At 36.1% G+C, this 14,585-nt stretch overlaps 1 protein-coding gene across 1 annotated transcript in view; it reads right to left on the bottom strand.

The window, feature by feature from the left end:
- Nucleotides 1-14,585, bottom strand: part of LOC140736004 (tyrosine-protein phosphatase non-receptor type 1-like) — a 99,400-nt gene that overhangs the window by 16,228 nt on the left and 68,587 nt on the right. Inside the window, exons 4-6 of the mRNA XM_073061679.1 lie at nt 12,598-12,696; nt 8,760-8,897; nt 1,093-1,302 (exon numbers count right to left, since the gene is read on the bottom strand). Of these exons, the coding sequence (XP_072917780.1) occupies nt 1,093-1,302; nt 8,760-8,897; nt 12,598-12,696 (447 nt within the window). The remainder of the gene's footprint in view (nt 1-1,092; nt 1,303-8,759; nt 8,898-12,597; nt 12,697-14,585) is intronic.

A 14,585-nucleotide genomic window follows, 5' to 3' on the forward strand; every position in this document is an offset into this window, starting at 1 on the left:
ACATTACTGAATCCTGTAACAGAACATGCAATAGGATTTCTATTCTGAGAATCTTCCCAACAGAATGCATTGGCATAATTAAGGTCTTAATGCTAGGGATGTTGGTTCAGGAGAACACAGTTACCGGTAGTATTATTATTCCAGTAAATTTAGAGGATTTTATGGACACAGAATCACTGATAGTTTTACAGAGCCCTGACGTACTTGCTGTTAGTCCAAACATCAGAGGTACAAGACCATAAAGTCTAGGAGCAGAATTATGCTATTCAGCACATTGACTAGGCTTCACCATTCAATCATGACATTTAGTTTCCCTCACAACCCCATTCTTTTGCCTTCTCCCTGTAACCTTGGAAGCCATTAATCAAAAACCTATCAACCTCCACTTGAAATATACCTAATGACCTGGCTCCCCACATCTGTCTGTGTCAACTAATTCCATAAACTCATCATCCTCTGGCTAAAGAAATTCGTCATCTATTCTAAAGGCAGTGCTCTATGACCCAAGACACTCACTTTTAGAAACATCCTCTCCACGTCCATTCTATCTTGTCATCTCAATATTCGTTAGGTTTCATAATGAGATCTTCCCTCACTCTTCTAAACTGTTGCAGATACAAGACCAGAGCCATCAATTGTTCCTCACGTTAACCCTTTCATTTCCAGAATCATTCTTGTACAAAAGACAACCACAATCTTTTCCAGCATTGGGTTCATGAACAAATTAGATGAATTACCTTTTGTGGTAATAGATTTTCAAACAAAGCAACAGCTACTGGCATTTTCCTTCTGATTCTCTTAAGGTTTAGAAGCTTTTATTGGTTAATAGATTTTTTTCTGAGATTTATGTGCATATACTACTGGGAAATTAGTTAGCTAGTTTTGTTCATATCAACTGTTTGGCCAGGAAAAGTTTATCATTTGACTAGTAAACCTATTTCACTATGTGCAGTAACGTACCACTGACATTCAGACAATAACAACATTGTTACACACAAACTCACCTTCAACCATTTATAACATTACTGTATTTTAAGCTCATTTTGATAAACTCTGAAAGAAAAGCGAAGTGACATTGTACATATTACATACCAGCAGAAGACATGTGTCGACCAGTGAGAAAGTGCCAGATCGTCCTATCCCTGCACTGCAATGGACCACAATAGGTCCGTGATCTGGATTCAGTGAGCCAGATTCCCTCACTTTGAAAAGGAAGTTAAGGAATGAAGCAGGAGATTCTGGAACTCCAAAATCAGGCCATGTGGTATAATGAAAGTGCAAAATTTCCCTGGTTTCTTTGGTCTAAGTTAGAAAAGAGATAATGGAGGAACAAACACATCAATGCATAGAAATGGCTCAGAAAGAACTTTACATTAAAGTACATGCACATATCCTTACTGGTTTTAAACATACTTTATCATGTCAAGTGAACTAACAATTTTATATAATTTTGTTTACCTATCTTGTGAAAACTAATGCTCTTTAATTTTTATTAATATATAATCCCTACGGAGAAAATTCATATCCTCCTACCCCCAATTCAGGGGCAGTGGTCTTGTAAGTAAAAAAAAAAGCCCTATGTATACTCTGTACTTCACATCTGTAGAGTAACATAACAGAGATATTCATAACGTGAATAATTTTAAACTTTGTTTCAACTTTTAATAATACTGTGTGAAATTTTATTTGTATTATGCATTATACATTTCAAATACATAGATTATAAATTGAGAATGTTGCACACAACTGTGTATGCAAACCAGTAAACACCACAGGAAGATGCAAGCACCAATCTCTACACATCACACCAATTCTAAAAAGTTTCCAAACTGTAGAAAATAGTTCAATGAATGCCAGCCTCATATACAAAGTTACAAAAATAAAACCTGCAATCAGTGGTAGGGGATTGGGAATAGGGAAAGGGGAGCAAAAGGTTTCATATGACTTTTTATTAATATAAAAATGTGACAAACATCCTTTTCTAACAACAAACCTTTAAAGCCAAATTAATATTTATTCTATTTGTTGTGCCAGTTCATATTGCTACATTAAAAGGGATAATTTTATCAAAAATAGAACATAGAAATCTACAGTAAATTACAGACCCTTCGGCCCACGATATTGTGCCAAATGTGTAACCTACTCTTGAAACTGCCTAGCATTTCCCTACCGCATAGCTTTCTATTTTTCTAAGTTCCATGTACTTATCTAAGAGTTTCTTAAAAGGTTCTAATGTATCCAACCCTACCACTGTCACCGGCAGTGCATACCACACACCCACCACTCTGTGTGTAAAACAGAAAAACTTACCTCTGACATCTCCTCTGTATCTACTTCCAAGCACCTTAAAACTCTGTCCTCTTGTATTAGCCATTTCAGCCCTGGGGAAAAGCCTCTGGCAATTCACACAATCAATGCCTCTCATCTTATACATCTCTATCAAGTCACCTCTCATTCTCTGTCACTCAAAGGAGAAAAGGACAAGTTCACGCAACCTGTTCTCCCAAGGCATGCACTCCAATCCAGGCAACATTCTCGTAAATCACCTCTACACTCTTTCTACAGTATTCATTATCCTTCCTGTAGTGAAGTGACAAGAACGGAGCACAGTATTCTAAGTGCGGTCTAACCAAGGTCTTATATAATTGTAACATTACCTCACAGCTCTTGAACTCTATCCCACGGTTGATGAATGCCAATATAGTGGGGGGAGAAAACAACTCTGAAGTGCAGAGGGACTAAGGAGGTTTGGCTTGAAAGTTATAATTTTCATACAAAATATTCTGCTTAAACAGATCCGAAAAATCGGAATTAAGAACAATTCCTTTTTCAAACAACATGCAAAACAAATTCTCTTCCCACCTCTTTGTGATGGATATTGCACAGTCAATATCAAATTTGTATAAGATGATAAACTAAAACAGAAAGGAAATTGTTCTGAGAAATGTAAAGGGGAACACTATTCAAAGAGCAATCAGGTTCTTTAACCAGAGGGGATAACTTCACTTGCCCCATCGATGCACAGTTCCCATAACCTATGGACTTTAAAGGACTACATCTCATGACCTCAATATTTATTGCATGTTAATTTAATTCTTTTCATTTTTTGATCTGCAGTTTGTCTTTTGCAAATTGGTTGTTTCTGTACTGCTGAATGTGGTCTTTCATCAATTCTATTGTGTTTCTTGTATTTACTGTGAATCCCCACAAGAAAATGAATTATAGGGTTGTATATGGTTCTATGTATATAATTCAATAAATTTACTTTGAAATCTGAAAAATGATAAACTTGAACAAAGGTACATTACTTTTGTGCCAGCCAAGGCCCAATTACTGCTCCTTTAAATTTCTTTCTTTATCAATCTTTTTTGTGTTTTGAGTAGATAAACATAACAATCATAATGATACAGAGATCGGGATTACATTAATAACGGTTAATTTATACATAAACAGACTCGGAGTAACATGTGTAATCTAAGCCCCCCCAATCTCTTAGTAACTAAAAAAGATTCAATGAAAAATGTTTTTTTTTTAACTAAGAGAAAAAAATTTCCCCCGAAACTAAAAAAACCCAGAATAATAAAAACAAAACAAAAGCTGGGCTGCCATGTTACATCGGTTAAAATCATTATTTGTTATTAACTTCACTCCTCTATACACGAGCAAAAAGTTATTGATAAGGATTCGGAAGAGGTCAGCTTACATCATATGAAAATGTTGAATGAATGGTCTCCAAGTTTCTTCAAATTTAACCGTAGGGTTGCCAGTGCCACTCCTAATTTTTTCCAAGTTTAAACATGTTATAGTTTGGGAAAACCATTGAAATATAGTAGGGGGATTAGAATCTTTCTATTTAAATAAAATGGATCTTCTGGCTAGTAGTGTAACAAATGCAATTAAACCACAAGCTGAAGGGGATAATTGACTAGAGTCCATTATTAGTAGTCCAAAAATTGCAGAACTAGGATGAGGTTGTAAATCAATACACAAAACTACTGAAATAATATTAAAAATATCTTTCCAATATTTTTCCAAAAGAGGATAAGACCAGAACATGTGTGCCAAGGAAGCTACTTCAGACTTACATCTGTCACAAACAGGATTTATATGGCAATAAAACCGAGCTGAATTATCCTTGGACATATGGGCCCTACGAACCACCTTAAATTGGATCAAAGTGTGTCTAGCACACATTGAAGAAGTGTTTAACTAGTTGGAGAATTTTTTCCCATTTCTCTATAGGTAAATGCACCTGGTTCTTTTTCCCATTCATTCTTAATTTTATCAGATGTACCTAGATGTATTTTCATAATCAGATCATAAATAATTGCTATTAAACTCTTCTGATAGGGGTTTAAACCTAAAAAAAAATCTGTAATTTCAGTTTGATGTGATACCAGAAAAGTAGGTAAAATATTCAAAATGTTTCTAATCTGTAAATATCTGAAAAAATGTAATCTAGGCAAATTATATTTATTAGACAACTGTTCAAAAGACATGAGACAGTTATTCATGAATGAGTCACGAAAACATGTTATTCCCTTCATCTTCCATAAAAGAAAAGCTTGATCAATTCTGGATGGTTGGAAGAAAAAATTATATATAATAGGACTTGACAGGATAAATTTATTCAATCCAAAAAATTTATGAAATTGAAACCATATTCGTATTGTATGTTTAGTTATTGGATTAGTCATTTGTTTATTCAGTTTAGTAAGTCCAAAGGGAAGCGAGGTCACTAAAATAGAAGCCAATGAGAAACCCTGTACAGACTCGCGCTCAAGGTTCACCCATCATGGACATTGAATTTCATCCAAATCTTGTGGCCGGAACATTAAATATTGCCCAATAATAGAAGCTTAAGTTCGGCATTGCCAATCCACCATCCTTTTTTGATTTCTGTAAAAATTTCTTACTTAACCTAGGATTTTTATTCTGCCATATACATGAAGAAATTTTAGAATCAGTAATGTCAAAAAAAGATTTAGAAATGAAAATTGGTACTGCCTGAAATAGATACAGAAATTTAGGTAAAATGATCATCTTAATAGTACTGATTCTACCAATCAACGATAGGGACAATGGGGACCATTTAGTAAGCAGTTGTTTAACATGATCAATTAAAGGTAAAAAGTTAATTTTAAATAGATCCTTATGCTTCTTAGTAATTTTAACACCCAAATAAGTAATCAGTAACCAGTCTAAATGGTGATTGTCTATAGACTGGAGCTTGCATATTTAATAGGAAAATTACTGATTCAATTTATAACCAGAAAAACTACTAAAACTACTAAACTGAGCAAGTAGTGATATTATTGCAGGGATTGATTTCTCTGGGTTCGAGATATATAGTAACAGGTCATCTGCATATAGTGATACCTTATGCATCCCATTCCCACGAATAATGCCAAATATATTGGGTGAATCACGAAGAGCAATTTGCCAAGGGCTCCAAGGCAATATCAAATAGTAAGGGACTGAAAGGACAACCTTGTCTAGTACCTCGAAAAAGCCTGAAAAAGTGGGATCTCTGATTATTGGTAAGTACAGAAGCCAAGGGTGTATGATATATCAATTTAATCCAAGATATAAACTTCAGGCTAAAATTAAATTTCTCCAGCTTGTTAAATAAATATTCCCATTCAACTCTATCAAATGTCTTCTCCGCGTCAAGCGAAATAACACATTCTGGAGTTTTAGATGAAGCAGTATATACAATATTCATTAACCTCCTAATGTCAAATTATGAGTATTGATTTTGAATAAATCCTGTCTGGTCATCAGAGACAATTTGTGGCAATACATTTTCCAATCTAATTGCCAATATTTTGGAAAAGATTTTGGAGTCCACATTCAACAAGGATATATGATGATGCACATTCAGTGGGGTCTTTATCTTTTTTAAGAATTAAATAGATGCTTCATAAACGGATTGTGGTAATTTACCTACAAATAAGGCATCCTTAAAGATTCTACATAACCAAGGAGAAAGTAGATTTGAAATAGATTTTAAAAATTCTACTGTATACCCATCCAAACCAGGCGTTTGACCAGAATTCAAAGAAATTGCTTTCTTTATTTCTTCTTCTGTGATGGGTGCATCTAACGCTAAATGTTCATTAAGTGGTAATCTCGGAATATTCAAATTCCTTAAAAATTCATGCATTATGCTAGAATCATTAAGAAATTCTGACGGTATAAAGAGGTATAGAACTCTTGAAAAGATTTATTAATTTCATCGTGGTCAACCGTCAAGCTACCATCCAGTTTACGAACTTTAATAATCTGACATTTAGCCGAAGCAATTTTCAATTGGTTGGCCAAAAATTTACCTGATTTATCACCATGCATATAAAATTGACTCTTAGTTTTAAGTAATTGATTTTCAATCGGGGATGTTAATAACAAACTGTTGCATCTGAAGTTCAACTCTCTTTTTATAAAGCTCCAGATTAGGAGCAACAAAATAGTTCTTATCAATTTCTTTAATCTTATCAACCAATGTACGTATTTCATTACTAATTTTTTTCAGTCCAGCAGAGTATGATATAATTTGGCCACGGATGTATACCTTAAAAGTATCTCATAAATATTCCACTGGAAATTTCTTCCATAAAGTTAGTTGGAAAGAGAAAGGCAATCTGTTCTTTAATAAAGTTAACAAAGTTTAAGTCCTGAAGTAGAGTAGAATTGAACCGCCATTGCCTAGTGTTAAAAGTTACATCAGTTATTTCGACTGATAGTTTCAAGGGCGCATGATTGGAAACGGTGATTGCATCCTACTTATGCTCCTTTAAAATTTAAAGTTAAGAATGTTTTTGAAAATACAATACCCATGAAAGTTTAACCTACATCTTGCCAGCCATGATGAATTAAAAAAATAATTCAAAGAAATATTTTTCCACTTAGTTCAGTCTGAAAAGCTGAAAGTAACAGTTGGCTCAATACACCAGAAACATTTGCAGATAAATCAGTTTTGCTTTAACTTTCAATGAACAGTTAAGATACTTGGCACTGAAAACTTATATATAAAAAAAATAGTAGCGGTTCAAAAATTAGTTGCTACTTCAGATTCTGAATCTTCTTCCCATCTCCCTCCCACCATATTTGGGGGAGATGAAGAATTAACAGGAATACCTCGCAGTTTTGTGAATACAACTACTGTTAAAAGAATTAATTATTTTTAAATTAGAATGACTATCATTTAATTAAATTATAGGGTAAGTTCTACAGTGAAAACTTCTTTATAAACTTCACTTTTCAATTGTACTGAAGTTTTATCTAGATAAAGGTGGGCATGTTTAAACATGTGCAGAGATTTAGAGCATAAAGCATAGCCAAATGACGTTTGTGATGTTTTGTCAGCTCCTCACATTTTACAGGCAAAAAGAATTGGATGGCTGATTAATATTGTAAATATTTATGAATTCATGCATTTAATTCCTTGGTTAAATAACTTACATAAACATTAGACCACAAGACATAGAAGCAGAATTAGGCCAATCAGCCTATCGTCTACTCCGCCATTCTATCATAGCTGATCCCGGATCCCACTCAACCCCATACACCCGCCTTCTGCCATATCCTTTGATACCTTGACCGATAAGGAAACAATCAACTTCCGCCTCTCCACATGCACCCTATCTAGTTCTTTCAACATCTAGTAAGTTTCGATGAGATCCCCTCCATATTCTTCTAAATTCAAGTGAGTACAGGCCCAACGTAGCTAAACGCTCTGCATATGTTAACCCCTTCATTCCCAGAACCATCCTTGTGAACCTCCTCTGGACTCTCTCCAATAACATATCCTTTCTGAGATATGGGGCCCAAAACTGTTGACAATACTCCAAGTGTGGCTGATTAGTGTCTTATAAAGCCTCAGCATTATCTCCTTGCTTTTATATTCTATTCTCCTTGAAATAAATGCCAACATTTTATTGGCCCTCTTTACCACAGACTCAACTTCTAAATTAACCTTCTGGAAGTCTTGCACAAGGATTCCCAAGTCCCTCTGCATTCCTGATGTTTGGACCTTCTCCCCATCTTAATAATAGTCTGCACTTCTACCAAAATGTATCATCATACATTTCCCAACACTTTATACCATCTGGCACTTTTTGCCCATTCTTATAATTTGTTGAAGACCTGCTGTAATGGCATTGTTTCCTCAGCTCTACCTACCTGTCCACATACCTTCATATCATCCGCAAACTTTGCCACAAAGCCATCAATTCCATTATCTAAATCATTGACCAACAATGTGAAAAGTAGAGGTCCCAATACCAACCTCTGAAGAACACCACTAGTCACTAGCAACCAATCAGAAAAAGCCCCTTTTATTCCCACTCGCTGCCTCCTGCTTGTCAGCCATTCCTCTATCCTTGCTAGTATCTTTCCTGCAACACCATAGGATTTTATCTTGTTAAGCAACCTCATGTGTGGCACCTTATCAAGTGCCTTCTGAAAATCCAAGTAAATGACATCCAGGGCCTCTCATTTGCCTTACTTTTCTCCTGTGCTATCTTTGAAAATGCACTTGTATTAGTAAGCACAGAACCTCTAAAGTTGAGTAAATTTTATTAAATGTACTTTTGGACATCTTTAAACAACACATTTATGAAGACATTACAATTTTTTTTCTTCATCTTTCCCATTCATTGGAATTCTGTAGTGAAAATTCAGTTAATACTATTGACTGCAAAGAAATTCTAATGATAAAGTTATCAAAACAATGATTCAAACTTTGCAGATGCACTTACTGCAAGGTTTTCAACCTCCAACTGTCGTACTGTGTAGTATGATTTTACGTCTTCAGAAATCAATGTTAACTTGAACTGTGTGTCTGGAAATATCATATCTGCTTCTTCCTTACTTGGCCAGTACTGTGCACATTTTACCTAGAATTAGGAGACATTTGGATAAATTATAATGACCTAGTGCTAACATTCAAACTTTCTACTCAAAAAAAGTGAACCAATATAACATTATATTTCAACAAAGCAGAGTCTTACTGCCAACACTAGCTCTGACATTCAATATTTTTAATTCAGGCCGGAAATAAGTGCTAGTGAAAAAGTATTCAGCCCCTACAAATACTTTCATATTTTACTGTCCCATTTTCTAAATTTAAAATATTGAAATAAGATTTTTGAGCTAATCTACAAAACATGTCAAATTAAAAGAAGAATTCCAAAACCTGTCAACAATTTGCTAAAAAGTTAAAACCAAAATTGTGAGGCTGAGGAAGTATTCATCCTCTTTGTAATTACAGTCAGCCCTCCTTATCCATGGGGGTTGGTTCCAGGACCCCCCGCGGACACCAAAACACACGGATGCTAAAGTCAGTGGACTTTAGGACCTGGCAGAGCTCCGGACCTTATTTAACCTGCCTCAGTGTGGTGGACTTTAGGACCCAGCGGAGCTCGGGACCTGCTGTTTTGGAAACAGTGTTTCTGTTCCAGAAAATGATCACGATTGAAAATAAAGTGGAAATAATAAAGCAATTGGAAAGAGGCGAAATGCCATCGGTCACTGGAAAAGCATTAGGCTACAGTTGGTCAACAATTGGAATAATTTTAAAGGATAAAGTGAGAATAATGGAGCATGTGAAGGTCCTGCCCTGATGAAAGCTATAATTATTACTAAGCAATGCAGTGGTTTAATTATTAAAATAATTCTGTGTTTTATATGCATAGAAAGGTAAAATATGTACCGTATAGACAAACTTTTAACTAACTGATGCTAAATAATACCGGATGTACCTGTTCCGACTTAGAGAACTTCCGTTTTTTTTTCGATTTCCGATCTGCGGTAACCTATGCACAGCCTCCCGTATACTTTAAATCATTTCTAGATTACCTATAATACCTAATACAATGTAAATGCTATGTAAATAGTTGTTATACTATATTGTTTAGGGAATAATGACAAGAAAAAAAGTCTGTACATGCTCAAACAAGTGCTGGAGAGAGAACTGTGGTTTTCCCAATCCACAGTTGGTTGAATTCGTGCATGCAGAACCTGCGGATAAGGAGGGCCGACTGTATTACACTAACTTCCCTCAGCACATTACCTTGCCAACTCCTCCAAAATTGGAGGATCACCTGAATCACTCCTCTCTGTAAGGTCAAACAGTATGGTACATTTTCAAACAAAACCAAAATGAAGACAAAAAAACAGAGCCCAGTCATGGAAATACAAATCTGGGGAAGGGTACAAGCCATCTCAAAGGTAGTGAATATACGTTGGAGTTCAGTGTAGTCAACCATGAATAAGTGGTAAAAATATATCATAGTCACACTGCCTAGGTCAGGCTGCCCCTCTAAACTTAGTCACCAGAGAAGAATGGCACTTTTAAGAGAGGCTACTGTGACACCAACAGTCACTCTGAGTGAGCTGCCCAAGTCAACGGCTGCAATTAGAGATGAAGTTCAAGGCTCCCTAGTCGCCAAGGCCTTGCACAAAAAGGATATTTATGGATGAGTGGTAAGGAAGAAGACCTGGCCTTACAAAAAAGCTATACTTGCCCATAAAGACTTTAAAAAGCGTCACTTAGAAAATAAGATAAAGAGGTGGAAGAAGGCCTTGTGGTTGGATGAGACTAAGGTGGAACTTTCTGGCCTAACACCAAGCAGTACCTGTGGCATAAATCCAATACTGCACATCAGCCAGGTGTCATCATCCCTACTGTAAAGTATGGTGGAGGTAGCATCCTGCTGTAGGGGTACTTTTCAGCAGTAGGGACTGGAAATCTGGTCAGGATTGATGGGAAGATGAATGCCACTAACTAGAGCCTGGATAAAAGTCTTGCTACTCAAATAGACAAGACACTGGCACCTGATTTCATACCTCTGGAGTCTTTAATGAAGCCAAAACAAATTTGTAACCAAATATTGGCAAGGTTTCTTTAGATAATTCATTACCAATCTAACAATGAAAAGGGGAAAAAGGAATTAAGCAGACCACTATCAACATAAGAGCGATATTCATTTCTGAAACAGACTAAAGACAGTAAATGTGGAGATGAAAAACAAGGGACTCGACGCGAAACGTCGACTGTACTTCTTCCTATAGATGCTGTCTGGCCTACTGTGTTCCACCAGCATTTTGTGTCTCTCAATAAAATTTAACGTTCATTGTAAAAGAAACATTGAATGCATGATAAAAAAAAAGTCATTTAAGTAGATTGCCTTATGACAATGTACTGACAGACCAACAAACTTGTATAGCACTATGCAACACACACAACATGCTGGAGGAACTCAGCAGGCCAAGCAACATCTATAGAAAAGAGTACAATTGACGTTTTAGCCTGAAAAGTCAACTATACTCTTGTCTATAGATGCTGCCTGGCCTGCTGAGTTCCTTTAGCATTTTGTGTGGGTTGCTTGGATTTCCAGCATCTGCAGATATTCTCATTTGTTATATAGCACTATGCATGAGCATACTAAAGAAACAATTCAACCGAAAAGTATGCAATTCATTAATTTAAAAAATGTAATACAAGCACCACTTTCTACTGAAGGTTCAATGCCAAAATTGTTTATGTAGTTTAAAGATGACCAAAATGCTTAGAAAAGCATCCAGTGTTAACCATTAGGTACCACTCCCAGTTCCCAGCACAATTTCTGACAAAGGATTTTTGACCTGTATGTTAGCTCCATTTCTCCTCCCATTAATGTTCCCTGACTCTGATTGGTACCAACCACCACTTCATTAGAAATTTGCAAATCTTTAATTTCCATTAATAATAGATTTGTTGTTTAATTCCATGTTTACTATATTGCTTGAATTTCAATTTCCCAGCTGCCATAATATTCTAAATCGTATTGATGGATCAACAGCACCAATGTATTTTCTGGAAATGGAATTTCCATAGTACTATTAGGTAGGGAACTTTAGGATTTAGTCATTAGCCATGAGAAAGGAATGACAATATACTTCCAAGTCAAGTATACCCAGAGATCTTGGAAGTGGAAAATTTAATACAAGTACTTCTGCAATATCCGTGATATTTAGATTTGAATGACTCAGGGCAGTAAAGATTAAAATGTATTTAGTTATTTAGGATACCAACCAAAAAATATACTTCTCAGATTCACAGGTCCAATATATTAATTTTCAGCCCAGTATATGTGAATGGCAGTAATTAAAATTACTAAAATTTGCTTAGAAATGAAGCACTAAAAGTAAAAGAAAGTGATTTTTGTTTTCCCAAAACATTTTTTTTTACTAGAAAATAATTTCTGAAGGAAATTATTTTTTCAGGCAGCTGAATTGAAATGTAGTCATATTCATGAATCAAAGCCTATTAATATCACATGGCTTGGAAAAGTAGTTCTTGTAATTTCCAATACCATGGTCTAAAGTAGTTTATTAAGTCACAATTGAATAATTATCATCAACCAAGATAGTAAATTAAGTTTCAATTATTTTTCAATCGATGTTTAAATTAACTAGAAACCATGTTTTATTGCATATCAGCTTCTTCCACGATAAATGGAAAAGAACTCCACATCTTACTTCCTAAGAATTCACCATTTCAGCTGTTCCACAAAATGCTTTATAAAATCAATGTAGATATATTCAACTACTTACTGATCCTTTCTCTATTAATCTGTTGAGCATGACCACTCCCCTAGACTTTTGCTCCCAAACCATTTCCCAGAAATGGCCACATGTATTGGGAAGAGGTCCCTGTAAAATCAACATATTAGGTTTTTTTATTTGCAGAATAATGGTATCCTCTGCTAATAAAGGATGTAACAAAGTTATGAAAATTCATTAACCTCTTTAGAAACTCTAACTTTAACTGAAGCTTTAGAAAGTAAAATTTAGAAACTTTAAGACAACAAAAAAAATGGGGTGGGTTGGGGTGTAGAGAGCAACAGTACATGGAAAGAAAAGGCAAAGAACCATACAAATTCAATTTACAGAATAGTCATTAAAATAAGAAAAAAAATTAGAGAATCAGAATTGCATATAACACACACAAAATGCTGGAAATCTCAGCAGGCCAGGCAGCATCTAAGATAAGTGTATGGTTGACCTTTTGGGCCAAAACCCTTCAGCAGTGTCTAAATCCTCTACCTGCTGAAGGGCTTCCACCCAAAACGTCAACTGTACTCTTCCTGAATTCTGCCTGGCCTGCTGAATTCCTCTAGCACTTCGTGTGTGTTGCTCGGATTTCCAGCAATTGCAGATTTCTTCTTGAACAGAATTACATGATTTTGGGACCCACAATTTTAGTTATTTTCATTTACATTTATTCCATGCAGTGTTACAGAATTACCAGAACAGAAAGACTGTATAATAAATGTTATGTGAAGAAAAACTCTTCAGAGGTTACCACTTTTTTAATAAAACTATATTAAGGATCAACAAATACCAGGTTACATCATATTTAGTGGTGGCCTTTTTGTTTCAGAAGTTGCAGGCTGAATTTCCAGACCAGCAACTTGGGCACGAAACTCACCCTGAAACTTCAGTGTTGCATTGCTGGAGTGTTCAGTTATGTGAAATGTGAATCTGTCTACATGCTTCCAGGAGGATAAAATACATCTCAAGACACAAAAAGAACTGTTTTCAGTGTCTGTGCTAACAGTCAGCCAGTTACAATATCACTGTAACTAACAATCCGGTCATTTATCTAGCCATCCAAGGGATGCTGCTATTAACAAATTTATTACATTTCTTTGTAATACACTACATGCCTAATCAGGTCAAAAAGTACAGCCGACCTTCACTAATCTGACTACCAGTAATCTGGTTTCTTCAATAATCCGGCATTGATTTCAAATTTTCCGCACAACTGTAATTTCCAATTTCCCGGGCCACCGTACCAATCTGCTGCACATTGTTTTGGTTGCGCTAGATCTGTTCACATGTTGGTGTGCTCTTGTAAGCACAGACCGGTGACTCCTGCTTGTTTTCCTGCATTTATTAATATCATTTGCATGAGGCACGGCCGCCCGGCACCCAACCATCTCACCCAACAACAGCAGGGGAGCTGGCGCGCGCTGTGTCAGTCCGTCTTCTCCCACACCTGCCGGCAGTCGCACCCTGCCCTCTGGTGATGCCCAGCCAGCGCTCCGTTCTCTTCCGTCTATGACCTCTGATCAGACGTGGCGACCCACTGAATTTAAACATATTACCAAGCAAAGGAAAAGAAACTAAAGAGGATTCCCTCCGTAACTGCGAGTGAAGAGGGAAGAGCCCAGCGCCGAATCCCCAGCCGCCTGGCGGTCACGTGAAATGTGGTGTATAGCAGACCTCCTTTTTCTGACTTCTGCTTACCCAGATGTGCTGCCACCAACATCAACAGTTTTTGAAGAAACTGTTGTGCCAGTTTCAGCACCAGTTCCTGATGCTTCACTCATTTTTCAAGATGAAGATTTTGATGATCTTGACAACCCCACACTTGCAGACATGTAACTTTGCCTGAAGGTATATTAAACGTCTCACTTTAGAAGCGGAAGTGCTCAACTGTTTGTTGATTCTTGACAGTTGTAAGTTTTCTATGTTTCTATGTTTACCTGTACCCTTTATTTTATCTATACCTGTACAGTATATTACTTTATTAAAAT

Source organism: Hemitrygon akajei, chromosome 11, assembly GCF_048418815.1.
Source record: "Hemitrygon akajei chromosome 11, sHemAka1.3, whole genome shotgun sequence".
In the NCBI taxonomy this organism is placed as follows: domain Eukaryota; kingdom Metazoa; phylum Chordata; class Chondrichthyes; order Myliobatiformes; family Dasyatidae; genus Hemitrygon; species Hemitrygon akajei.